We start from the raw sequence: 27,280 nt of genomic DNA on the forward strand, positions 1-27,280 counted from the left end.
CCTTTCAGCTCCAGTCTTGGCAATTCATTTTTACAATGTTTAGGGTGGTGCACAAAATTAGAAAGCTGTCTAAATAAATATTTAGAACAGATCTAGAACATGATTTAGTTAACATAAGAGAACAAGAAATAGGCCAAAAAAATATATAAATCAGCAGTAATATACAGTGGTACCTCTGGTTACGTACTTAATTCGTTCTGGAGGTCCATTCTTAACTTGAAACTGTTCTTAACCTGAAGCACCACTTTAGCTAATGGGGCCTTCCGCTGCTGCCGCGCCCCCGGAGCACGATTTCTGTTCTCATCCTGAAGCAAAGTTCTTAACCCGAGGTACTATTTCTGGGTTAGGGAGTCTGTAACCTGAAGAGTATGTAACCTGAAGCGTCTGTAACCCAAGGTACCACTGTATGTTCAAACACTTGACAATATAAAAATGCCTGCAGTGGTTCCAGCGAGCCCATAAAGCTGGGCCTTTGCACCCTTCTGAGGATGAACTTCCAGAGCTTTGAGGTGGTGATGGAAACAGCCTGTCCCAGGGGGTGGTCTGAGTTTCAGCATGTCTCTGTCCCCACTCAAAAATCTGAGAGCTTCAAAAATCCTATCACTTTTATGCAAGCGCTAAATATGGATTTTCTGTTAATAATATTAACATAAACAGGCTTTGCTTGTTGTGTCAGCTTCTGTAGCAAATGCCAAAAGCAATGTTTGTATACTGCTCCTATTCTTACTTCCTGCTTTGGTGGAAGCTTGAATGGGATATAATCCAGAGACCTCAGGGGAAGCAGGCTGGGTGTTTCATGGGAGCAGAAGTGTTCTCTTAGGGACGCAGCTCCCAGACTCTTATTTCCAGTTATATCCCATCTTTCATCCCAAAGGTTCCCTCCCAGGTAGTGATAAAGTGGGATATCAAATCTAAACTCTTCTTCCTCCTCCTCCTCTTCTTCTAACAGAAAACAATAAAATACATTAATCCATTTTTTAAAAGAACCACCCAGATCAACATGAAAAACAATAATTGAAAACAATTGTGCCAATGCTAAAAGTCACCAGCAGATTTTATAAGTCAGTGCTAGCACCTTCAAACCATGCCTGGAAACTCATGGCAGTTTGCAGAAAAACTGGATTTTCTTCATCTACCATAATAATGGATGGGATTTGGTAAGAAGGATTTTTAAAATTTCACACCTGAAACCCCACAACTAAAACAACCATTGTATGAGGAATAAGAGGTCCTGTAGAACAGGGAAGGCCAGCCAACATAGAGGAGCTGGTGGAGAGGGCCATCCCTGCTCCAGCAGCATTCCTGGTTAAACATTAGGGAAACCTGCAGAAGGGCCCTTCGCAGAAAGGAGAAAGAAGGCAGTTAGAAGGCAGAGGTAAATAGGAGTAGAGAAGCCCTGCCATCTAGCGCCCAAAGTGTATATCTCAAAGTTAGGTTATACTGGTGCTCAGTTAAAAAACATGCACCGATATAAACACTAAAATAAACATCAATAGAATTCAGAAATTCAGAGTTGCAAAGATATGTTATTCCACGTGGAAAAAATAACCAAATTGCTGATTGATCACAACAATTCCCCTAAGGACAGCACCCATGATTCACAGTTTCATTTGTGTCTTCAGTGTGTCCTTAACCAGCAGTAGTATAAAGAGACACAGCTAATTCCATCTTTCTCCAAGATGCTCCAAGAGTGGGATACACAGAAAGAACACCTGTGGGTGCCACGTCTGCACATCTTTGCTTAGCATAATAGTTTAGGAAAACACACACACACAAACATTAGATCAAATGCTTTAGTGAACAGTAAGACAATATAGTTGCCACAACCACATCCCTTTGCTTACAGTGTAACGCAAAGCAAGAGAGATGCGTTTACTCTAAGATGTGTCCAGATTTTGAATGTGGCTTCAACACAATTTAAAGCACTTGACTCCCCCTGTCCCAAGTATATTGGGAACCATAGTTTCTTAAGGCTGCTGGGAATTGTAGCTCTTTTAGGAATGTGTACACAGGCATTGTCCATATTGCACTGCCTCAAAATAAGAGCCACACTTTTTATGTCTTTATTATAGCATCAAATGTTCGCTCTTTGTGAAATGATCAAAGAGATTAACCCTCTTTGCTAAGCCTTTATAAGATATGCCTGTCAGGGAGCAGACTCTCCATGTTTTGAGGGGAGAATTCTGAGGTTGCTCATCCAGTTGTGAAGGAATGGACAAGCTGTGGACCAGGACCTGCTAGAAGAAAGAGAAGAATTTATCTTCGCTTCAGTTCAGGATTTATTTTTTTTGAACAATGAAGAACAGCAACCTCAGCCGACATAATCTGCAATATAGATCTGTATCTGCAAAGCAAAAACTCTTCAGCTATAAAAGCAAAACCAAGCATCAAGTAGTTCCAAGTGCAGTCAAGCTAGTTCTACAGGGCAGACAGGTGTTTTCAATCTGAGGCCACCTAATTCTGCTGCAGTGGGAAGGGACTGGTTTAAAGGGGATGTGACCAGGCTTAGAAATTTCTGCTAAGTGCTTGGCAGACTTTCCAGTCCAGCATCCAGTGTGGGCTGAAATAGTACTGCATTTAGCACAGGAAATAGTATTTCATTTAGCACAAGAATGAAGGCTGAATAATGGCTCAATTAGAGCTGGATGCATTCCAGTGAAAAAAATAGCACAGACGGTTCTGCACGATGGATTGGCTTTTGGGAGGATTAATGTTTTTAATGAAATAGCACATGAATTCCCTGATGTCTGTGAGTCATCACTAAGGGAGCAATACTATGCTCAAGGAGCTGGTGTGAAGCAAGCTGGTGTAAGGTAAGCTGGCATAAAGTTACACAAGATCCCTAACCCCATTCCACAGCAGGGCTCCTGCAGCTGCTCTGCCTAAGCCTGGCAGAGGGAAAACAAGCTTTTGAAATAGTGTTCTGTGCTGGATTGCCAGGTCATATGGCCAAGCTGAATAATAATAATAATTTATTATTTATACCCCGCCCATCTGGCTGGGTTTCCCCAGCTACTCTGGGTGGCTTCCAACAGAACACTAAAATACAATAACCTATTAAACATTAAAAGCTTCCCTAAACAGGGCTGCCTTCAGATGTCTTCTAAAAGTTTGGTAGTTATTTTTCTCTTTGACATCCAGTGGGAGGGCGTTCCACAGGGCAGGTGCCGCTACTGAGAAGGCCCTCTGCCTGGTTCCCTGTAACTTGGCTTCTCGTAGCGAGGGAACTGCCAGAAGGCCCTCGGTGCTGGACCTCAGTGTCTGGGCAGAACGATCTGAACTGGTTCAGATCTGGCCAAAGTCCCCCTCCCCCTCTGGTCCCATCCCTGTTGCATCCTTTGGGGGTGGGGTGGGGAATCTACACTAGCCTTGGCTTAGCCTTGGCTGAGCAAGTTATGCTGGCCTCTCTTCAGCTGAGCTGGGGTTGGGAACTTAATTCCAGCTGAGCTGAGCATCAGCCAGCTAAACTGAAGATCTGCTGTACTCTAAGCTGCTCATCCTGGTGGATCTTGAGGGGACTTTACTGGAGATGCCAAACTAATTTGGCCTTTAAAGAGCTTCTTTGGTACAAAATGGAGCGTACTTAACTTAGAGGTGCCCCACTGATGCTGTGTACACACCCCTGTATATTCTCCATGCAGTGTGCTCCCACCCAAATGCTGGTTTGGCAAGCCGCGTACGCAATAGCCACAATCCATATCTATCCCGCATCTTTCCTGTGGTTTCTTATGAAATACTGCATTTAATTTTTTAAAAAATTTTTATTAAAGATTTACCTCTCTTTCAAATCAGAACCAGTGAAGGTCCTGTGTGAGTGTCTGGAGGTGGTTGGAGGATGGATGGCGGCTAACAGATTGAGGTTGAATCCTGACAAGACAGAAGTACTGTTTTTGGGGGGCGGGGGTGGGGGACTCCCTGGTCCTGAATGGGGTAACTGTGCCCCTGAAGGACCAGGTGCGCAGCCTGGGAGTCATTTTGGACTCACAGTTGTCCATGGAGGTGCAAGTCAATTCTGTGTCCAGGGCAGCTGTTTATCAGCTCCATTTGGTACGCAGGCTGAGACTCTATCTGCCCATGGACTGCCTCGCCAGAGTGGTGCATGCTCTGGTTATCTCCCGCTTGGACTACTGCAATGCGCTCCATGTGGGGCTATCTTTGAAGGTGACCCAGAAACTACAGCTAATCCAGAATGCGGCAGCTAGACTGGTGACTGGGAGCGGCCGCCGAGATCACATAACATCGGTCTTGAAAGACCTACATTGGCTCCCAGTACGTTTCTGAGCACGATTCAAAGTGTTGGTGCTGACCTTTAAAGCCCTAAACAGCCTCGGTCCAATATATCTGAAGGAGCATCTCCAACCCCATCGTTCTACCCGGACACTGAGGTCCAGCGCCGAGGGCCTTCTGGCGGTTCCCTATTGCGAGAAGCCAAGTTACAGGGAACCAGGCAGAGGGATTGTTTAAGAAGGCATGCAATTGGTGGTGTGTTAGCCAGGGTATTTGGGTGTCCCCTAGTTTGTCTTGTATTTCTTATGCTGATATGGGTTTGCTGTTTTGTAGAAATCTGCTAGGTGATATAGGCCTTTGGCTTGCCTGGAAGTTTTATGCTGTGTGGGGACCATAGAGGGAAGTGAGAAGTGAAGGGGAAAAAAATCTCATTATACATATCTATATCTATCACACTCCTTTTTGCCATGTGCATTTTCTTGGTGCAGTCCTAGTCTTCTGATGCGAGAGGGCGATCACTGAGGCTTTCGTTTTGTCTAGTAAAGTCTGCGATCCAGAACCCCCAGGTGGTGTGGTGCAGTGGTTGGGTGGCATTGGGTAGGGATGGGCGAGCTGGAGCTGCTTGTTGCTGCCACCAGTGCTGAGTCTGGTGGCAGCCTGGGCCTGACTCTGCAAGGTGCAGGGTGCAATCCACCCCAGTGCCTAGCTGGGGGGGGGGTCATCTGGGGCTGCTGACTTGTATCTAGTAAATAACCAAGTGTCTAATCAGAAGAAAGCCGCACTGAGTTCAGTGGGCCTTACTCCCAGGCAGCCAGGGCTTCTCCAGATGACAAGATCTTTTTGCACCAGGTCAGTGAGGATCACTTGCTTTTTAAAATTTTCCAATATATACAGAACTCCCTGTGCGCCTTTTGGACTGAATCAAATAAAGGGGGTCACATAAGTGTTGATTACTTTTTATAATACATGCAAGATGGATCTCCCTCTAGAGGTTGTGGACTCCGTCCTTAGAGGTTTCTAAGCAGAGGTTGGATGGCTGTATGTCAGGGATGTTTTAGCCGAGTTTCCTTGAAGGGGTTGCACTAGAAAGATTACCCTTGGGGTCCCTTCCAGCTCTATGATACCATGTTTTTCTGCTTCAACAACATTTCATCATGTTCATATTATTTTATGTAATTGTATTTTGTATAAATTATAAAAATTATTTTAAAAATGTTCTATCTACAAAGTATTTAAATAGTTACCTTTCTACTGGTAGGATGGGGAGGGCATGGGCATAGCCAGGATTTTTGTTAGGGGGCAGGTGCTTGCTAGGGGGAGTAGAACCTCAGATTTGTATTGATTTGTACTTATTGGGGGGCAGCTGCCCCCCTTGGCTATGTCTAGGGGGGCACAGGAAGGTTGGAAAGGGGGCCATGGTCTAGGGACATAACCGTCAGTGGAAGTTTAGTTGCTTTGCTGTGTTCGATCAAATTCAGTAATTTCCTAATGGGGTCTGTTATATTGAGACCAGGGACGAAGCCAGTTTGGTCTGGGGCTATTAATTTGTGTAGGAAATTTTTTTTTAGTCTTGCAGTCTTGGTTTATCAATGAGAGATCCGGTGGTATGATTCTACTCTGAGGCTATCTTTGAGTGGTTTTGGGATAGAGACTATTTTGGAAGAAGTCCAGGTTTTAGGGATGGGGGTCATCAGGGTTTCTTTGAATTTCTTGAAGAATTCTGCTGTAAAGCCATGAAATACTGCATTTTGATGTGTTCCCCCCACCCACCCAAACCAGCTTTGATCCAAACTAAGAAAAGGAACCTGGCTGCATTTTAAACTGGTAATAATAATAATAATTTATTTATACCCTGCCCATCTGGCTGAGTTTCCCAAGCCACTGGGCGGCCCCCAGTCCAGTGTTAAAAACAATACAGCATTAAATATTAAAAACTTCCCTAAATAGGGCTGCCTTCAGATGTCTTTTAAAAATAGGATAGCTGCTTATTTCCTTGACATCTGATGGGAGGGCGTTCCACAGAGCGGGCGCCACTACCGAGAAGGCCCTCTGTCTATGCACACAGCCTTAGTTCATTGACACCTGTGCCTTGGTATATACAATGTACTCGGCACTCAAGACAGCAGTACTTGTTCCATTTTTCCTGACCACATACGGCTCACCACCCCTAGATATATTATAGAGGGCTAGCAGTAGCCTGCTGCGGTCAGAGAACAAGCCATGATTTTATTGCAACTTGAGCTTTCGTAGCCCCATGAAGCACTAAACTCAGTGTAAGCCTTAAACAATCCTGCTCAGGAATAAGCCCCCTTGAGTTCAATGGCAGGGGCAAGATTGCATCAGCAGCGTTTATTTTATGGCACTATAATCCTACTCATCCTCCGAACAGTTCAGGGGGGCAGACCTTGATCTATAATAAAATGTATGCGGAGAAAAAGGGCGCCTAAAAAATAAACCTACACAGTAAAGGGCTTGCGACGACTCCCGCCAGCATCCAAAATGGCGGAGTCTCCTCCTACAATCTCACCATAGATTTCTGGAAGCTTTGCTCAGCCCCCTTCTCCCATCTGTATTCTCTTTCTCAATCGCCGGGTCTCAATCCAGCCAATGGCGCAGCGCTGACGTCTTTTGATTGGCGGGCGCGAAGACGAGTCGAAGCTTCCTTCCGCCGGTTTCGTATAGAGGCGGGTCCGCGCTCGGCGGCGGCGGCCAATAGGAATCGAAGGTGCTTCCTGTACTGGGCAGTCCTATCCGAATTGGAGCGCGGTGTGCACAAGGCGAAGCGGGAAGCGACTCGGCAACTCGGACCTGAGCAGGTGAGGGGGCTCTGCGTGGGGCGGCGGCGGCGGCGAGGAGCGGGCGAGGGAGGCTTCCCATGGCGGCGCGAGCCTCCCGCCCTGGCGCCTGGTCCCTCAAACCTTCTTGCGGTGGGTGGGGTGGGCGGGCGCCGGTCGGTCGTGGAGAGGAGGCGCCTCTGCTTGGGTCGCCTCTTGGTTCCTTCCTCGCCGGCCATTCAGACGACCGTTTTGGCCACGCGCGAAATTGCTCCTCACATACGTCGCTTTGCCTCCGGCGGGGCGCTCGGGAGGGCAGGACCTGCATGGCGGCGCCTCGGAAGTCCGGGACGCCTCGGCTGCTTGAGGAACTTGAAGGCGCCGTCGCGGCGCCTCCCCTCTGCCCGCGCCAGCCTCGTGGCTGCAGCGCTCGGGCCTACCCGGGAGTGCCTTGGCTGTGCTTCCTAGGCTCCCTTGGGGGTCCTGCGCCTGAAAAGGAGGCCCTCTCTTTCGCCCACTCCGACGTCCCGCCTCTCTCTCTTCTTCCTCCTCCTCTGGCGATCACTCGTTGCCGAGTAAACTGCCGGATTTACGTATAAGCTAAACAAGCTATATGTTAGGGCCCTACTCTCTTGGGGGCCCCCATAAAATTTAAAGGGGAAAAAACCCGGATGTACGTCTCCAAAATATAAGATAAAAAACAAATAAAATGAAACCTACATACAACAACAGTGTTTTGTGTTGTGTAGGCTCCTATGATGTAAATAATAGGCCCTTCCTGCTAGCCTGCTCCCCAAATATCACTGGTTTTCTCATTCTATATATAGGGTGCCCACATTCTGCATGTGCAAACGGATTTAGATACCTACTAGGCCCATAAATTACCCTATAGCATATATTCAACACAAAAACCAGTGACAATTGGTTGTTGACAAAGGACAGTTGGAAATATAAAGGGCCCCATTACCTTCAGTAGCTTAGGGCCTCATCAAACCTAAATCCGGCCCTGCGAGTAAGGTTGTCTTCCATGAACATGGTGTTAACAGTGAGTCTGTAAGTGAATGTGAAGGCCAATTCTGGATCCACACATCCTTCCACAGTGGGGACCTAGGTTTCTGGGCGGGAGTTGATCATGGTTTGGTTTTGCCAAGCGTGCCTTCCTCTTAGCACATATCTCCCTTCCATCCTGAGTTCATGCTTCTTCACAGTCCATTACACCTTTGGTAAAGGCTGCTTTCCAATTGGAGCGCTCACAAGCCAGTGTTTCACAGTTATCAGTGCTTATACTACATTTAAGATTTGCTTTGAGAGAGTCTTTAAATCTCTTTTGTTGACCACCAGAATTACACTTTCCATTCTTGAGTTGGGAATAGAGTAGTTGCTTTGGAAGATGATAATCAGGCGTCTGAACATGACCAGTCAAACGAAGTTGATGTTGAAGGATCATTGCTTTGACACTGGTGATCTTTGCTTCTTCCAGTACACTGGCATTAGTTTGCCTGTCTTCCCAAGCAATATGTAAAAATTTTCAGAGACACTGTTGATGGAATATTTAGAGGAGTAGGAGATGGCGTTTATAAGTGGTCCATGTTTCACAAGCATACAATGCGGTTGGTAGTACAATAGCTTTGTAAACAAGCATTTTGGTTTCCTTGCAAATGTCCTGGTCCTCAACCACTCTGCACTTTAATTGGGAGAAAGCTGCACTCGCAGAGCTCATGCGATGTTGGATTTTGGCATCAGTGTTGGCCCTTGTGGAAAGGTAACTGTCCAGATAGGAGAAGTGATTGACACTTTCTGACTTTTCACCATTGAGTTGGTTTTGTGGCATTGCAGAGGGGTTGTTTTGTGGTTGTTGGTGCAGCACTTTGGTTTTTTGGATGTTGAATGATAGGCCACTACGAAGATATTTAGGATGGTTTGGATGTCATCCTCTGAGTGCGCACACATTACCGTGTCATCAGGATACTGAAGCTCTATGATGGAATTTATGATAACCTTACTCCTTGTTTTCAGCCTACTCAGATTAAAGAGCTTTCCATCTGTTCAATATATGATTTCTACTCTGGTGGAGAGTTCCCTTTTGAGATTGTGTAGGATCATGGCAATGAAAATAATAGAGCTGGGGCAATAAGCCCACGCAATAAGCCTCTTCGGTACTGCTTAATAACTGACGCTTCTTAATCATTCACAAACACTCCACACCAAAAAGACAGGCATAGGTTTTTTCATAAACTGTTTGAAGACCTGCAATAATAAAATAGGGTGTATTGCATGGTATAAAAATATTGGAGTAAAGGTTGCAGTCAGTCCTTTGCTCTAAGGCTTTTATAAGGTGCAGTATGTCCTATTCAGACTATGGCAAGACTTCAGATCACATTGGTTCTGCTTTGGCTGGAGGGCTTTGTTACTGGACAGTGATGGTCCTGGGGCTGCTGTTTGCCAATTTGGTCTATCTCTTTTTACATCACCAGATTTTCACAAGAACTACCTGCAAGTGCTTAGTATAATGTGCTCTAGTTGTTTCTGTGCGGTAGACCCTCTAATAGATGTACGATAAACTTTAGACACAGATTGACAGGCCCCTGTTTGTATATAAACTTTTTTCTAGAAAAAGGTAAATTTGTTTATATGCTGTCCTAAGAACATAAGAAAAGCCTTCTGCATTCGGCCAGAGGCCCATCTAGTCCAGCATTCTGTTTTCACAGTGGCCAATGGGATGCCTGCAGTCAGAATATGAAGTGCAGCTGTGCTCTTTCCACTTGGATTACCAGTAATTGGTATTCGAATGTACTGTTTCTGACAATAACTGTTGCACATAATTGTTTAAATCCAATTTAAGGCCATTTTTGAAAGGCAGGGCAGGTTTTCAATTAAAAATAATAATCTGGCAGCATCAGTTTTTGATAAGGGATTTGAAAAAAGTCTACACCTTATCTAGAAACACTGCACTTTTGTTGGGCCATTTTGCATATCACCTTTAGGCTTTCAGCACCTTTCCCCCTCCGCAGTAGTAGGGGACGTATTAGGATGGTTGCCCCTCAGAGGCTGATGGATCCAGCGGCATATCTGGCCACTCAGGTGCCTGGGGTGGTGCGTGCCCTGCACCTGGGGGGCAAGACAAGCCACCCATTGGGCGGAGTGAGCTGGGGCAGGGCGCGCTACACGGAGCCTCGCTGCCGCCTCCCTCTCAGCTGTTATTCTAAGTTAGGAAATAATGCTTGGCTATAAAAAGCAATGTGTGATTCAAATGTTAGAAAGCCTTAAAAGCTGCTCAGAGAACTGTGGAAAGATGGCACAATCCGCTTCAACCATTAGCTGACAGTGCTAGTTGGAACTAATGGGTGTGGATGGAGTGCTTTGAGCTGATGATCCTTCAGTTGATGCAGCTACAGTTGCAATTCCTAACTCATCCAGATTTCACTTTTCCTGTTCTTTGGGTGCTCTTACTCCTGAGCTTAGTGGTCTTTCCTCAAGCCTTTTATTCCTTCTTTTGGTTTTTCTACAGGACATGGCTGAACAGGATGTAGAGAATGAGTTGCTGGACTATGAGGAGGATGAAGAGCCTCAGGCAGTGACTGATGCTGCCCCTGTCCCCAATAAAAAAGATGTGAAGGGCTCCTATGTCTCCATTCACAGTTCTGGCTTCCGAGACTTCCTGCTGAAGCCAGAGCTCCTTCGTGCCATTGTGGACTGCGGCTTTGAGCACCCGTCAGAAGGTAGGAGCTGAGCCAAGGCCCCTGGCCCCCTCGTCAGCCAGCCCAGCCCACCCACCGGGGAGCAACTGCCAGTGGTGCCATGCGGTGCAGGGTGAGAGCTGGGGGCTGCAGGGAGCAGGGTGGGAAGGTTATGCTAGAATGGGATGTCCTTGTTGAGCCTAGTATAGCTCTCTAGAGCCCTACTTTATTGGAAATGGAGTTCACTTTGGATGGAGGGACTTCATAATTGTCAGTTCAGCTGAGCAGAGACTATTAGCCATGGGAAATGGGTTTAGACTCTGCATGGAATGGGATGTGATCTAACATTTAAGAGAAAGGAGGGATTTTAGGGTGTGCTAGTAAGACGCTTCTGTAGGATGACTATTCCACAGCCATGTCTTTCATTTTAACTTGTAATTCAGGCTGATGAACCTGGAAAATCCCAGTGCTTGTGCAGCAGCTGCTATTGGATGTGAAGAGTTTTTTCTCCCCTAGTATGTGTGCAGAAAAGTTAACCTCATGGAAGGGTGTGGTGTTGAATCTCTGGATTTAAAGGGTTGGGAGAGAGGTGGGATCAGGTCCTCTGGGGGTACATTTGCTTTGGCTTCCTTTGTTTTCCTAGGGCTTGTCTAAACTATTACTTATTCTTGCTCTCTCAGTGCAGCATGAGTGCATTCCACAGGCAATCCTGGGCATGGATGTCCTATGCCAAGCCAAATCAGGCATGGGCAAGACTGCTGTCTTTGTATTGGCTACACTGCAGCAGATTGAGCCACTGGATGGGCAGGTATGTAATGGGGAATAGTACTGTACTGTGCTTATGTCCAGCGCAACTCTGTTTTGGAGCTATAGGCTGTATTTACATGTAACACTAAATGATGTTTTATTATCATCTGCATGAACTGCTGTGAGCCAGAGAAAAGCCTTGGTTTCACACAACTTTCCTGTGAAGCCAGGATGAGGCAGTGTTTTTTTCTTAATTTTTAAGCCAGTGGTCTTTGACAATGAAACTAATTTCCAACAAGTCCTCATTGTGGTGAAGAAGGGAGGAGCGTGCAAGCCCACGGCTCTGCTCATCCTCACTGCATCTCAAGGACGTAGCTCTAAACCATTGTATAGTGTTATGTGGTGTTTCAGGTAGCAGTGGGGCTATTGTACAAATTTGTCTGTTTCTTTCTGGCAGGTGTCTGTGCTGGTGATGTGTCACACCCGGGAGCTGGCCTTCCAGATCAGCAAAGAATATGAGCGCTTCTCAAAGTATATGTCCACTGTCAAGGTAAGGGAAAATCTTTTGCAGTTAGGTCTGAAATATATACAATACAGAATATAGGCTATTTCTGTATGACAGGAAAAGGTGGAAGACTATCTTTGCTTATGGAAATGGTATGTGCACTTATTTAGGAAAGAGCCTGTAGAGAGGGTTAAGAGAGAGGAAGTGACCTTATTGTGGGAATGGTTTTAGATGTTTCTGACGCATTGCGTGTGAAGGGGGAAAAAATAAACCAGAGGCAATTGTACTTCATCCAGCAGAGATTTTACTGCTACTGATGGCAAATGAGCACAATGGTTACAAATCCAATACTATCAGGATTGGCACAGTCCGTAAAAAAACCCAGTTGCAGCACTTACAATAAAACTTACAATTACTTATAATAAGACTAAACCTTAACACCAAAGCATACAGAACACCACACCACATCAGAACAAAGAGACAGAAAGAGAAAGTAAGAAAGAACCCAGGCTCCACCTGGCCTCCCTATTATAGTCAGCATGACCTTGACAGAAGGATAACAGAACCAGTTTAAACCAACTGTACTCAGCTTCTCTGAAGGAATAACCCAAGCAAGAACCTGCTGCCTGTTTCTTTCACATAGAAAGAAAACTTTCCAGAACCCTCTTGAATTAAGTAGAGCAGGAAAGATCTCTACACATCAAATCAATACTTCCTGTACTAAGAAATGGAAACTGACAGTTTCTGCATCTAAAACTCAAGCCTACCTTCAGCAAGAACGAAAGCTCATGGGTGGGAAGCTCTGTTGGAACCCGGGCTTTTGCTAATGTTGTCAGTTTAAGACCCAGTTTGGGAAGCGCTTGTAGCTCATTGGTAGAGCACACACTTTTCATACGAAAGGCACTGGGCTCATTTCCTGGCTTCTCCAGTTAAGACCATCAAGACCCTCAGAGCTGTTGCCAGCAGTGTAGGCAATACTGAACTAGGTAGGCCAATAGTCTGACTTGGTATAAGGTAGTTTACTATGTCCCTATATTCTGAAAGAGCCTGCCTGCTTCCCTGCACCACCTGATTGCTTCATGGGGACTGAAAGCCTTGTTTCTTGGGTTTGGAACAATAGTTGATCTGATGTGTTATATTATGGTGGAGAGTCGGTAGCACATGAGACTCTTAATCTCAGGGTCACGGGTTCAAACTCCACATTGGGTGAAAGATTCCTGCATTGCAGTGGGTTGGAGTAGACAATCCTCATGGTCCTTTCTAACTCTATGATTCTGTGATTAGAGGTGAGAAGCAGCATAGATATGTCGCACTCATAGTTAATTGTACTCTCACTTCCAAGTACTTTATTGCACAAGTTAGGTGTGGTGCCCTCCAGATGTTGGTGGACCAACTCATTATCGACCCCAGCCAGCATGGCCTAGTGGTCAGGGATAATGGGAGTTGTAGGCCAGCAGCATTTAGAGTGTACCATGTTGACTGTCCCTGACGTAAGTAAATTGGTGGGGAGTTATTGAAGTTCTGAAGGTTAGGTGTTTGGGTTTTTCCATGTGGCTGACAGTAGTTTCTGTTTGTACTGCAGGTGTCAGTCTTCTTTGGGGGGCTTTCCATCAAAAAGGATGAAGAGGTGCTGAAGAAAAACTGCCCACATATTGTGGTGGGGACCCCGGGCCGCATTTTAGCACTGGTGCGCAACAAGACCCTCAACTTGCGCAATGTCAAGCATTTTGTTTTGGATGAGTGTGACAAGATGCTGGAGCAGTTGGGTAAGAGACAAGAGGGGGCTGGCATAATAAAGACACAATGTATTGCGTTTTCATGGTCTGGGATTATTCATCCATTTGGGTATGGGAGTTGCCGTCCTTGGGAGAAAGTCTGGTGCTTGAGTTCCAAGTCAAGGAACTGAGGAGCAGCCAGCCTAGAGGAAGGGCACTGTTTCTTAAAAAATCTGCCCTGAGGCATGTCAGGAAGTTAGCCATCTCTTTCAAGAACATGGGGAAGCGAGGGATGGTTTCTGCAGCCTGAAGTTCTGTTCCTGTTCAGATTACATGGTAGAGCAGAGACATGTTGGATACCAAGAGTGGGGGAAGGTGGTGGAACTCGGACTGGTATGTCCTTTTCAGAAGCCAGTATTTGGTGAATTACAGCAACCTGGTTCTTCCTACTGTTCTTTCAGATATGCGTCGTGATGTGCAGGAGATATTTCGACTGACACCCCATGAGAAGCAATGCATGATGTTTAGTGCCACCTTGAGCAAGGAGATCCGGCCTGTCTGCAGAAAGTTCATGCAGGATGTAAGCCCTAAAACCTTTGATTTCATCCTCCCCTTAGATTAGTTTCCCAAACTTTGGTTTCCAGCTGCTTTTGGGCTACAAACCCCATTATCCCTAGCTACCAGGACCAGTGGTCAGGGATGATGGGAGTTGTAGTCCAAAACCAGCTGGAGACCCAAGTTTAAGAAACTGTCCTAGATGGTTGCACTAGTGTAGGAGATCCAGGGAAGGGCCTTCCACACTAGGCTAAAGAGGCCCCTTTGAGGCAGTTTTGCCCTACTGCATTGTTTCAAAAGGGACCCCTTATGTTGAAGGAAGGCTTGGTAGTATGAGGCAGTCATGGGTGTAGCCAGGATTTTGGAGGGTGGAATAGGGGCCGAACCTAAAATTTGTATTAATTTGTTTTGATTTTGGGGGGCAGCTATGCCCATGGAGGCATTGGCTTGTTTGCAGCTCATTATATCATATTCTTAGTTAGTAATTATAGCCCTATTCCACTTCCTTGTGTTCCCTATGCTTTCTTAGCGTGGCTGTTAGAAAACCCAAACACACATTGTTTTCTATTTCATCTCTCAATAGGACCACGGTGGCATTTTTCTCCCTTTTTGCAAGTCCTGGTAGAATGCATATCAATAGTATTGGAAATGCAGACACTGCTTAATGAGGCTGATACTTTCTGACATATAAAGTTTAAAAAATGAAGTTCCCTTAGAGCTGAATTGTCTTGCTCTAGATGGTTGGGAAAACCCATGGAACAGGCGTAGGGTGCATATGGAAAGAGGAGGGAGGGGATAGTCTCATTACACAAGTGAATGTCACTCCATGCTCCCTTTGATTCCCCCACTGCTTGGAGTAGTGTACCATGGCAGCCAGAGAAGACAGAAAGCTAGGCACATTCAGGTATATAGCTCAGGGTGGAAAGTGACCATCAGTCTCTCATTACCACTGTTAAATTCCGTCTGAAGCTGTGCAGATGCCAACAGCTGCTGAGAGCTATCATTACATGCTTTTGGTTGTAAAGGAGAGCTGCACTGGGGCATCTCATCTAGTTGACCTACTAGTTTTGAATGTTTGTCTTCATTGTTTCCCCAGTAGATTAGAGAATGTTTACCTCGGGACCTTGATGAAATGCATGATAAATGCCTACCAAGTCAGCTTTCTCTCCTTCCAGGCACTTAAACCAATTTTGTAGATAATTAACAGTAGTGGGAATTCTCCCTTCAGTGCTTGGCAGAAGAGGGAGCTTTTGAGCATGTAGAGAATTCATCTGCAGTTCTACAGATGAAATAGTTCTATTTCTGCTCTCAGCATCCAACATTCCCTGTAGTGATCAAAGTAATGCCTATCGCTGTGGGAATTTGATATTTTCTACATCTATCAATTAAACATGAAAAGTGGTGTTTAAAAACTTGTCTAGATATGTTTAGAGGATTTTGCTGTCTTTGCCGGTAAAAGGTCACATTGGCTTTCTTCTCCGTTCGCAGCCCATGGAGGTCTTTGTAGATGATGAGACCAAGCTGACTCTGCATGGCTTGCAGCAATACTACGTGAAGTTGAAGGACACTGAGAAAAACCGCAAGCTCTTTGACCTTTTGGATGTGCTGGAGTTCAACCAGGTCTGTGTTAGCGAGGGTTGACAAGCAGGGCTCCTGGGAGTCCCTGGAGCTTCCATGTTAAAGCCCCTTCCCTCTTCCCACCCCTTGCAGGTTGTGATATTTGTGAAGTCGGTTCAGCGCTGCATGGCATTAGCTCAGCTCTTGGTTGAGCAGAACTTCCCAGCCATTGCTATTCACAGAGGCATGTCTCAGGAGGAGAGGTGAGTACAGTGAGATGGCTGTGTCAGGAGAGTGCAGCAGCAAATATAGTGCAGAACATGAATTCTGAGTTCACTTTTTTATCATGGAATGTGGCTTGTTGACATCAGTTGTGTGTGTTAAGGGGAAGAGGGGATCTAGAAAGTTAATGCACTACAGATAATGGGCTATGCGCTGCATACAGCTCCTGTATGTGTTCAGGGGAGGTCAGCCACGTCTCTTTTGTTCTTTGTAGACTGTCTAGGTACCAGCAGTTCAAGGACTTCCAACGTCGGATTCTGGTAGCCACTAATTTGTTTGGCCGTGGGATGGACATAGAGCGTGTCAACATAGTCTTCAACTATGACATGCCTGAGGACTCAGATACCTACCTGCACAGAGTGAGTCTGGTTATAGGATGGGGAATGAACTGCACAGTCAGATTTGTTTCTTTGGAAGGTATTCTAATACCTTGCCATTCATGCTTGTGGCAGGGAGCTGCTAACTGTTGCAGGTCCTGGCTAGTTCCTAGTCAAATCCCTTCTGATAAATTAACTTTGGTAGTTTAGTTGCAAATGTTTCCGCAATCAGGCTACATAGTTTCCAGGGTGGAGGAAAAGAGCATCAGCCTGCATTCTGAGCTTGTCACAGAGTGCAGGGCGGAGATAGTACCTCTGGGGTGAGATTATAAGGATGTTTTTCCTGTGTGTCCTTGAAATAAACCTCTCTTTGCAGGTGGCCCGAGCTGGGCGCTTTGGCACAAAAGGCTTGGCTATTACTTTTGTGTCAGATGAAGGTGATGCCAAAATCCTCAATGAAGTGCAGGATCGTTTTGAGGTCAACGTTGCTGAGCTCCCTGAAGAGATAGACATCTCCACATATAGTATGTACTAGAAATTAACTTGGACAGGCTTTTCTTCCTGATGGCATGTTCTTTGTCTACCCTGCCCAAGTGTGGGGGAGAATCAGGGTAGCCATTGTACACTATTTCTGGGAACCTGAAGGAAGACAAAGTGGTCCATTGAGTGGATCCTCGTCTGTACCGATAGTATATGTTGCTGGGTCTTAAAGTGCAATGGAATTTCACTTCTCTGCCCCCACAAATTGGCTCCAGAGGGTTGTGGGCAAGTCCAGAGCATATCAGGCTATCAGGAGTGTGGGGAAGAGAGACGTTCTATTGCACTTGTGGAAGTTGTTCCCATTTTTGTGCCCTGTTTGTGTTGTAGAGCATGGATTTGGGGACACTTCTAGACTGACTCTGGCTTGCTGCTTAGTTTCATCTGATCAGTTGTTACCTTCAAAGTGGGAGGCTTCTAATAAGCACTAGATTTCTGTGTCTTTCCTCCCCCAAATGTTTGAAAGGGAACAGAGAGGCGGGGGCAAGACCTTTGAAGTTGTGGTTCAGTTGCCCCCCAATTGATTCTCTATCTTTCCTCCTCGCCCCATGAGTCAGTGGCACATGATAGGAAAAAAACCCTGCTCTGGCAGATGTGTTGCAGCTGTTGGGACAGAGGTAACTGTTACAGTGCCAATGAGAGGCTGCTGGGGTGAGGAAGTGGAATGTGAAGTTCTTGGTACATGTTGCAGCAGTGGTTCTTGGAAGCAGGGCACTATGCTGGGAGCAGTGCCTGCGGAAGTGTTTGGGATGACAACTCTGAATTACCATTAGGCTACCTGAATAACTTTAACCCTAGTACAGGATTGAGGAGCATGTGGGCCGGATTCAGTTGTGGGGCACCCCCATTTGCCCCACAAGATCCTCTCATTGTTCCTTGCAAGTTTATGGATTGAAAAAAGCTGCCTTTGGGAGCCAGCAGGCTTTTTCAAGCCCCATTGAAATGCAGGGGACTGGGGAGGGACATGTTTGGTTGTGGTGGAGATACCCACTCCACCTTTGTAGAACTGGTGATGGATATAGCAAAATGCCTCTCCATAGCAGGGGTAGCTTGTAAGTTTTTTGCCTTGGCTTTGCTAGGGAGGAGTATTGACTGACTCTCTTGTCTCCTGCAGTTGAACAGAGTCGGTAGCTGTTTGTGGATCCTTCCCACCTGGTCCAGAATGGAACCTGATGGAACACAATACCTCTATCTTCTGGTGAAGTGAGATGAATGTTATTTTTTTAAAAAAAAACCACACTGTTAAACGTATAGAGGTGTTTGATGTTAAATGAATGTCCTACAAATTGCCCAGGTGGTATTTTGCCTCTGCTGTAGCCTGGGGGCTTTTTTTTAATTAGACTTTTATATTTTTTGAATAGTAAACCCCTGTGGCTAAGTTTCGTAATAAATGAATTTTTCAAATGTCATTTTCTGGCTGTTCTTGAGGCACAGTAAGCCAGGTTGTGGGTATTTGCATTCTTGGTGCCTTCCATCCTTGCTACGTCTCCCACTTTCTGTGTATCAGGATTGTGCATTTTCTTAAACTTGCCGTAGATACTCTTCTGCTGCCTGCTAGTCTCCTATGTCCTACATCTTCCTTTACCAAGACCTACCACTTTTCACCTTTGTCCTGGCTTTGAGCAGTGTGCTTGTTTGACATGTCTCCATTGCAAACCGTTTCACAGAACAGAAAGGTAAAACAGATCTTCCTTTTGGAGAAAACAAGACAGGCACTATTGATATGTATGTCCTTGCTCTACATACCCTTGTATGAGATATTTGTTCTTCTATATAATCAGATAGTGTCAGCTGTCCTGGCTTTTTATTTCCTCTTGCTTTCCTATGAAGTGTAGGATGTTTGAACTGGTGTGTTAAAGTAGTTACCCATTTCCTTCGCATTGCACATTACTCTTCTCCCTCCCCCCCTGCCCCAAAAGTTACTTGCTTAGAAAGATGGTATAACTCAGAATTCCAAAATATATTTTAATTAAATGTACATGTTAGGAAAAAATAGTGGTTGAGAGACAGTTGCTTCAAATAACGGGGTGGGTAGTTAGAGGAGCATAAGCTTATTTGTGCAAAGATGCTTGGATAAACTGCATGTAAGTTTACCTAAGGACATCCTTAGTGAATATATTTCATAGTAGAGTAAGTTCTGAAACAGTTACACAGCATTAGAAACGTCGCTACATTTTGAATCCATTGCACTGATTTGAATACTGCAAAACCTGGTGTTCAGGTGCATGCAAAGCTTGCTGTGCAACACCATTTCTTTCTCAACTAGGATTTAAAACTAAATAAAATAAAGATTTGTTAACGCTAATGTGCGTTGGCTATCCACACACGTTAGGAGTAAAGAGCATCTGGAATTGCAGTATACATAGCCAGTCTCTTTGGCAAGAACAGTAGGAATCTGGCAAAATTGGAAACAGCCCTAAATAAATTAGTCTAAACAGGAAGCTCTGTAAAGCTCCAGTGTTTGATGTGAACTGCCAATATGGGTCTCCATTAACTTCAGTAACGGCTTCCAGAAAACTGTCTGCTTTCTCTCCTTCCTGCTGCTTTATATGTGCTGCTATCATTTAGTCTTTGTACAAGAGCCTCTCTGCTACTTGACTGGTGGGTTTTCTGATTGAGATTACACTGCTTGCTGTGCCCTTGTTTTTTGCTGCCGTTGCGCAGAAATCCTGGGGGATAGCAGTGCAGGGGGGGGGGGACAAAGCATGGAAATGTGCATCTCCTTGTTAAGCTGAGGAATATGGAACTAGAAGGAAATAGCATATGAGGACCTTTATAGCAGTGGGGTTCCTGTCATGATGCTACTTGTGCATGCTTCAGTTTTCTGTTGTTGATGATGGCAACCTGAAGAGTCATTTGATGTTTTCCAACTCTAGTATGGATTCCAGTGTACCAAACACAAAAGTGAGGTGTTGAGTTTAAGAGCACATGTGCTTCCCTGAAAGTGGTGACGAGGAAAGCAATGTGCTCATGTGCCTAAATCATCAACTGATGAAGCATTATTGCATTTTTGTAACCATGAGACGTGGATACTTTCTTCTGTTGAATCTGAATTCTGGGAACAGTAGACTATGGGCAACCCAAACACAACTTTGACTATTGTTCCTTGCCTAAATTGACTCTGTGCATCTGAATCCTGTAGAAAATGTGTCTAAGCTATAGCTGGAGACTGCTTGAACATTTCTCCTATTATAAATAAATAAATTATTGGATGAAGAAAACTAGATGCCTTTGGGAGGGGGCAGATTTTAGACATTGCCCTCACATCCTCCTCTTTCATGTTATGTTGGTGCTCTATATATCTTCTTCAGGCTGCAGGTGACAGCTCACATGACTGAAGTATGTGCTGACTTGTATCATCTCAGTGATACTAGGCTTCAGTTTTTGCTATTCCTTGCACAAATGGGTCTAACTTGCCTCTGAATGCTGCTGTGCTCACAGTGCTTATTACAGGCATCTGGTTGGGCCACTGGCCTGTTCCAGCAGGCTCTTCTTAAGTCTTCGTAGGTTAAGTGATGGCAAGAGAAGCGAGTAACAGCCTTGTTCCTCCTCGTTGAGGCTCTTCTTTTATCTATGGTTGTTGGACCAGTTTGTGTTGCAGTCATTATTTGAGGCGGCTGCTTAGAGTATGTGGAAAAAGACAAGCTACTGATAGGAAGGACTGCTATCAAGACTGCTATCAAACTAGCCAGCAACAAGAGATCTGGAAAATACCACAGTGATCAGGGCTGTCTGGATCATTCCATAGAGAACAAGGAGTGGATGGAAAGGATGTATTTACCCCACCATATTGTTTCAATGAGTTTTTTGGACCGAATGTGCAAAGTTCACCAGATTTTTGATGAACACCTACAGCTGGTGAATGATGATTGAACAGCAAGGTACACAGCCTGTGTACTTTCTAGAACTAGAGTTAGCCAATGTCTGTTGCAAAGACCTCTTTAAAAGTGTCACGTGTGCAAAGTACCATTTTAACTTGCTCCATCTCTTCTTGAGAGAGGTGAGTCTTGGTGTAGAGGAAGGAGGAGCCCGATCAGAAGAGGCTGTGCCAACATCAGCTTAATAGCATTGGTCCAGTTATTGAGTTTGCTCAGTGGGTCCCTATACAGCCTTCTGGCAGTTCAATTGTCCTTGCTGTATCTTAGTGGGTGACTCTTCCAGAAGAAAGATTACTGGAACAACAAGATGTGTTTCTCATGTTCCAAACAGCACTCTTGAAGCTTGCTTCTGCAAAGTTTGGTTGCTAAATTCCAGATTCTTTCAAAGTACTGGGTGCCTGTAAGAGAGAAAGGATGCAATGGTAGGAGTCTTAATAGCACTTTATCACTGTCAGCATCGTATGCATAGCCCATGTATCTTCCCATCTTCTGTTTCATTAATCGTTTATAACAGAGCTTGCCAAACTTTTCATCTTGGTGACACACTTTTTACACACGCATCATTTTTACACAGCAATTCAGTTTTACTAGAAAAACGAAGTTAAACGAACCCCTTTGCAGCCCCGGGAGAAGCATGGGGAGCGTTTGCATGACACACCTACATACTGCAACCAACACACTAGTGTGTTGCGACATACGGTTTGGAAAGTGCTGCTTTATAACATGCAGCCAACTGTTTCTGCTTGTTTGCTCATAAATCCTTCCTTGCAGTGGAACAGACTCCCATGAAAGGTGGTGGACTCTCCTTCCTGGGAGGTTTTTAAGCTGTCATTTAGGATTTCTGCATTGCAGGAAGTTGGAATAGATGACCCCCAGGGTTCCTTCCAACTCTTCACTTCTATGATTCTAATGGAATTGGTTGTCTCCCCCTAAGTGGAGCTTAGCTGTAAAGTCCAAAAGAAAACTATTGCTGTTTCAGGAAAGCTGCAGTATTAATGAAGAACAGTGGAGAAAATGGGGGGTAGTTTTTAGAAGAATTGCAAGCGCCAGGCTGAGAGCCATGTTGTTGTTGCAGGGCAACTGCAAGCTTGACGGGAAGAGTGATGATCTGTGGAGAGGGGGGGTTATGCCACAGCACCTGCTGTGTTCGCTTACCTGTAATGTGTTGGAACCCACTGTGGAGCTGAAGTTGGAATACTTGTCACTGCTGTGGGGCTTGCCATGTTTGTCCTTGCAGAACCAGCGGTAGTAATCATCACGCACCTAGACACAAAAGTAAAATTGCAGCTGACAGGCTCATGTTGTTAATTGTCTTCATGGTGTTCAATGTTTGTACGGTACCCCTTCTACAGCCAGACAAACATAAGCCATTTGCCTTTGGGGTTTCATGTCCCAGCCCCAACCTGCCCATACCACCCCTTTGTCAAATTTGCAGTGCCAGTCCCATGTGCATTTTTCCATAAGTAAGTCCTCCTGTGTTTAATGGGGCTTACTCTCAGGTAACTGTGTACAGCACTGCAGTACTGGAGATGGCTTCCCACCCATTTGCCTTTCTCCTACTGCAGGTACCTGTTTCTTGAGCAGACAATGCAGGAGGAAGATAAAAAGTCCTTGCAGGCTGTTGAGGATAGTGAAGATATAAGACATGACGAGGGTTTGATTGCTGAATTGAAACAGGCCAAAGACCCAGGTAGTACCCAGAATACAGAGCTGGGCAATGGCTGTGATTGTGAGTACCCTGCAGGGATGAGAAGAAAAGGAACACAATTTATGTGCTGGCTTGTGGAGGATACAGTCAGGATTAGCCTCGGCAGAGGAGCTAGAGTGGGCCTGCAACTTGAGACAGTCCTAGAATAAAAGCATGTGTTTCACTTGTTCACAGCCAAGGTAGAATTAGTGTAGTTTTGAAAAATATAACACATCACTTTCCCCCAATCAGCCCAGTAAACTGTTTAGCATAATCCTACTGCTACATGGAAGGGCTGTTATTGTCCTTTGCTAGTTATTGCCTGACATCTTAGACTCCAGGGGGACTCTGTGGCTGCTTACCTCTGCTTTTTCAGTTTACTCATATCGGGATTGATATCGGCAAACTTCTGAGAGAGCTTCCAGACGGTAACCACAAAGACAACGGCATTCAGCTGTGCGGAAAAGATGGGAGATGGAAGTTAACAAGATGCAGAGATAAGAGCTGGTCTTTGGGCTGCATCTGCTGCACACACACGAGTTTTTCCACCTGCCAGTTTTCTCACACACAATGTACACAATTTACCCCTACATATCTGTGTAAGCCAAAACTCATGGATCAAATGGTTGGGTTGCCTGGATGATTGAAATGGGGTTTAGTTACTTTGGTGGGTACCATTTGTCACAAAACACAGCTTGGCCGGAAAAAAATGTTCCCTGATATACATAAAATCACCTCTCTTTCCCCACCCCCAATCTCTGGAAGCCATGCCTTTGGAAAGTGGATGGAGCTGAGAATCAAGGCAGTTCTGGTTGCCTGTGTGGGGAAAGTGAACTGCAGACAGCTGAGAAATGGATTCAAAGCAGTAGGTAGAGAATTGCATCCAAAGTTGAATAAAAAAACCAACCACCACTCACTGATGCCTTTGTAAGGATTGGATTGGATAGAAGTGTGCTAATACATGCAAGGAAAGGATAAAGATTGTCATCAAGAAAAAAAAAGACTAAATGGCTATTCCTGGGATGCATTAAGCTTACCATGACGATGAGGGCAACAGGGGCCAGGAAGCTCCAAAGGAACCCTTTATCCATTTTAAGCCAGCAGCTGTGGGGGAAAGGCAGAGGGTGAATTGTTTGGGATCAAACTGTCTTACCTTCTGTTTCCCCTGTCCCCTTAGAAAAGCACTTTCCTTCACATGTGATCTCACTGCTAATCATTTATTTATTTCAGTTATTTGTATACTACCCTTCACAATTATTTATCCCATGGCAATTTACAATGTATTTTAAAACACAGCTGTAGGAAATATAACTTCCCAGTACTTTTTAAAATACAAGCAATTAAAATGCATGACATGATCGAAATATGGTTGCTGCCCCGTATTTCTGGAGTGCTACAGATGAGAAGCTCCTCTGCTTTGTTGCCACCTATTGCTAGTGTACACTGAGAACGTCCTTCATGGAATTTTTAACACAGTCAGTTTGATGTGGGAGAAGGTTGTCCTTAAGGTTTACAGGTCCCAAACTATGAAGGGCTTTAAATGTCAAAACCAGCATCTTGAGTTGAGCTTGGAAGTAAACCAATAAGCAATGTACATACATTTCTCAAATCTGGCAAGGTGTGATCTCATACCTTGTCCCTAATCAAAATGTTGGCTGCTACATTTTGAGCTACTTATCTTTTCCCGACCATTTTCAAGGGCGGCCCCATTGAGTACTTTAAATGAAATTGTACCAGGCTCTGGAATACCTGGTGCAAAAACACTCCCTGCCCTGCAGGGGTTGCTGTTGGCAAAGTAGTATATGCTGCTAGAAAGGCCTTCCATGCAACCTGTGCCTCAAGCTGGATCAACGAGTACTCCAAAGCTGAGAACCTGATATTTCAGATGCACATACAGAGGCTTGGTGCTCCAGAACAGCAGCTGTGCTTTGCTTGTCCATGCTGAGCCCTCTTACCTCAGTATAAAATCAAACATTTTTATTACACACTACTAACATGCTACCCAGCTGTCCCCACTGGATCTGGTATCCTGAGTTCTACTGGACAATTACTCTCTAGTTCACATGGGTGCACACCAAAACCCCAGGACTTACTTTCTTAGGTTGCCATAGCCCTCGCTATTGACAGCAGCTGAGATGCCCACCACGATGGCTGGGATTCCATATCCTACAAGGAAGATGTGCCAGTGCCTGAGGCTGTGAGTATTGAAGACCTTGACGACCATCAGGTAGAGCTCCATGCCTTCCAGCAGCATCCAGCAGAAGACCGAGAGGAAGAAGAAATGCAGCAGCCCAGCCACTACAGCACAAGTTGTCTGGGGAGGGGAGACAGAGCCAGGGGGAGGTTGTGAAAGGGGCTACTTGTTGGGGGGGGGAATGCAAAAGGTCCCCAAATCCAAAGGGAGGAAAATCCAGCTGCCTACTTGTTTGGGGAAGAACTTGAATTGGTACTTTGCAAACTGAAATGGTCCGTACTGGAGATCTACTGCCACACCACGGTATCAAGCAATCCTTCCCTTGCCTCTAAGTGATACGGCAGCTGCAGTTTGACATTGTGACACAAACTGCCTTTCTGGCAAATGCCCCTGCCGTTTTGATAGAGGTTTCACAATGCAGCTCGTTTCTATCATCAGCTTTGGACATGATGACAATGCAAGGGGAACAGGTTGAGCCAAGTGCCTTGCACTTTTGTCCCACCTCTTCACCTTCTGCAAAAACATTCTTTGCTTCTCCTTCAACATGGTGTCCATATCCCATAAAGCTGTCCCACATCGGGAGACCCCCACACACAGAGGGAGATGCAAAAATGGAAATATGACAAAACAGGAATTGCAAGGTGCTTCCTGTTCCCACCGCATCATTGCCACATCCTACAACCTGCTGTGGCCATCAGTTCCTTAGTCTCCTTAGCTTCCTGCTCCCAAGCACAGGGTCTTTGTAATGCTGTCAGCAAGGGCTATAGTCAAGGGATGCTCACTAGCCTGAGTAAGAAGCCAGGAGCTCCCCCTGTCAACAGAGGTGCTATCAGAGGGCCCTGGGCTACCCATTCACCCCCACCCCCAATTGTTTCCCTTGGAATAGCTCTGGTCAAATAGCTCCCTGTGTGCATGCTAGCAGGCCATCCTGGCCAGTTACCTGGTTGCCAGTGTTCCCAGCACCCATGAGGAATATGACGTAGCCAACGAAGAGGGCCAGGCAAAGGTGGAGGTGGATGGTGGTGCGGATACCTCGGATGGCACGGCAGAACAAGAAGGTGAGGATGGACAGGAACAGGCAGATCAGAGACACAACCAGCCCAATCTTGGTGATGATATCCAGGCCCCAGTCCTGCCACAATGACAAAAGATTGAGCCCATGCAGTACAAGCCAAGCCTTAGGGGAAATTTGGCATAACCGGCTGATTACCCAAAAAGGACCTCCCCACCAAAGACACTGCTAATAATAAGCTGAAGAGCAGTCTCAGTTCCTAGTATCTAGGAGGCAATGTTTTGAAGCCACTGGAAACTTTCATGGGAAGAAGGGTCAGAAGTCCTGTTATCTAGACTGAACCTCTCCTTGCTCTTTGGACAACCTGCTTTGGCTCCTACATCATCTCCACAAAACACCAGGGACCATAACTCCTAGTCTTGGTTCTGATCTAGCCTCAAGCAGTTGTGAGTTCTTTGGCTTCAGAGTACCTGCAGCCTCTCTCTTTCCCCTCTAGTCACTGCATACACTCCCTCCTTAGCTTCATGCTCCCAAGTGAGTCAGCCAAGTGAGCTGAGCCAAAGCCAGGAGCACGAGTGTCTCCTCTGGGTCATCCCCCAGTCCTTACTCTCTGTACCCAGCTAGCATCTCTGCTTCCTCCTCCTGTTGCCATGCTGATCTTGAACTCCCCGGCCTTCACAGTGGAGGATTAGGCCCCATGTAAGTAGCCTAGAGCACAGGTAGGGAGCCTGTGGTGCCTCAAATATCTCCCCCTTGATGACTAGTCGTGCTGCCTGAGGGAGTTCAGCAACATCTGGAGGGCCAGAGGCGTCCCATCTCTGGGCTGGGAAATGGAAGGGCAGCAGCGAGGCAATTGCTCCAAAAGCTGTTGCTTGCTGAGGCAAGTGTCCTCTGCTTCCCACCGTTAAAAAAATGCCACTACCCTCACAATGTCCCCCCCCCCCCCATTTCTCGTTGTTGGTTTCTGCCTTGTGTGCAGGTTTGAACATGTGCACAACACTAAGAAAGAGAGCAGGCCATGCCTCCAGCCAGCGCTTCACCCCACGGACCCCAGCAGGTGCTTGTGTGATCCAAGCAGCTGACTCTGTGTCTGCTAAAAAGCCATCTGATGCACATTCATTATCTGTGCTGCTGGTGTGACATCAAGAGAAGAAACTCTCATATCCCTGCAAAGTCAGCTCCTTCAGGGCGACCTCAGATGCAGCCCTCAAACAGCAAGGACAACTCTCTGCTTCCCACACATTTGTGGTATAACATACAAAAATGGAAGATCTACATCTCCCCTGTGATACGGCTGTGGTCACTCGGTATGTGTGGGATGCACGCAGGCAGCACAGGAAAAGGTGTGCAAGTTTTCCCTTTAGATTTTTTCCTCTGGGAACACAAATAGTGAATCAATCATGTTCACTTTGGCACTTCTTGTAATGTCTCTGTCACTCCACCTCTCTCAAGCGTATATGAAGTCTCTGAATCACTGCTTGCATCCAAGACTGCTGTTGCAGGAGCGAAACAGGCTTCTGCTTATGCAACAGGACTTCCCCTTCCTCTTCTCCCCACTGTAATCCTCAAAACGCTGCTCCAGAGGTTTGGGGGACTCTGGGAAATATTTTGAGTGC

General features: G+C 45.7%; 2 protein-coding genes and 1 long non-coding RNA gene across 4 annotated transcripts in view; 1 reads left to right on the forward strand and 2 right to left on the reverse strand.

Annotated features, from left to right (window-relative positions):
• Window positions 1–1,779: 1,779 nt before the first annotated feature.
• LOC128407671 (uncharacterized) lies at window positions 1,780–6,831 on the reverse strand. Of its 2 annotated transcripts, none has more exons than XR_008328853.1 (2): window positions 6,755–6,831; window positions 1,780–2,237 (listed from the first exon to the last, which is right to left on the reverse strand). It is a non-coding gene; the product is annotated as an uncharacterized LOC128407671 (long non-coding RNA). The 2 variants fall into 2 exon arrangements; XR_008328854.1 differs by having other exon boundaries at window positions 6,688–6,818.
• A 99-nt stretch (window positions 6,832–6,930) lies between these two features.
• On the forward strand, window positions 6,931–18,302 carry DDX39A (DExD-box helicase 39A). Its single transcript, XM_053376321.1, has 11 exons — window positions 6,931–7,043; window positions 10,510–10,720; window positions 11,359–11,486; window positions 11,883–11,975; window positions 13,513–13,696; window positions 14,107–14,225; window positions 15,689–15,820; window positions 15,911–16,020; window positions 16,254–16,398; window positions 16,733–16,880; window positions 18,008–18,302. Exons 2-11 carry the CDS (start codon window positions 10,513–10,515, stop codon window positions 18,022–18,024), a joined length of 1,284 nt encoding a protein of 427 aa, XP_053232296.1. The 5' UTR covers window positions 6,931–7,043; window positions 10,510–10,512; the 3' UTR covers window positions 18,025–18,302.
• Window positions 18,303–20,570: 2,268 nt separating this feature from the next.
• Window positions 20,571–27,280, reverse strand: part of ADGRE5 (adhesion G protein-coupled receptor E5) — a 46,612-nt gene continuing 39,902 nt past the window's right edge. The window contains exons 13-19 of the mRNA XM_053376322.1: window positions 25,593–25,784; window positions 24,552–24,772; window positions 23,496–23,562; window positions 22,821–22,912; window positions 22,341–22,509; window positions 21,927–22,034; window positions 20,571–21,169 (exon numbers count right to left, since the gene is read on the reverse strand). Of these exons, the coding sequence (XP_053232297.1) occupies window positions 21,137–21,169; window positions 21,927–22,034; window positions 22,341–22,509; window positions 22,821–22,912; window positions 23,496–23,562; window positions 24,552–24,772; window positions 25,593–25,784 (882 nt within the window). The 3' untranslated portion in view covers window positions 20,571–21,136. The remainder of the gene's footprint in view (window positions 21,170–21,926; window positions 22,035–22,340; window positions 22,510–22,820; window positions 22,913–23,495; window positions 23,563–24,551; window positions 24,773–25,592; window positions 25,785–27,280) is intronic.

This window comes from Podarcis raffonei, chromosome 2, assembly GCF_027172205.1.
Source record: "Podarcis raffonei isolate rPodRaf1 chromosome 2, rPodRaf1.pri, whole genome shotgun sequence".
NCBI lineage: Eukaryota > Metazoa > Chordata > Lepidosauria > Squamata > Lacertidae > Podarcis > Podarcis raffonei.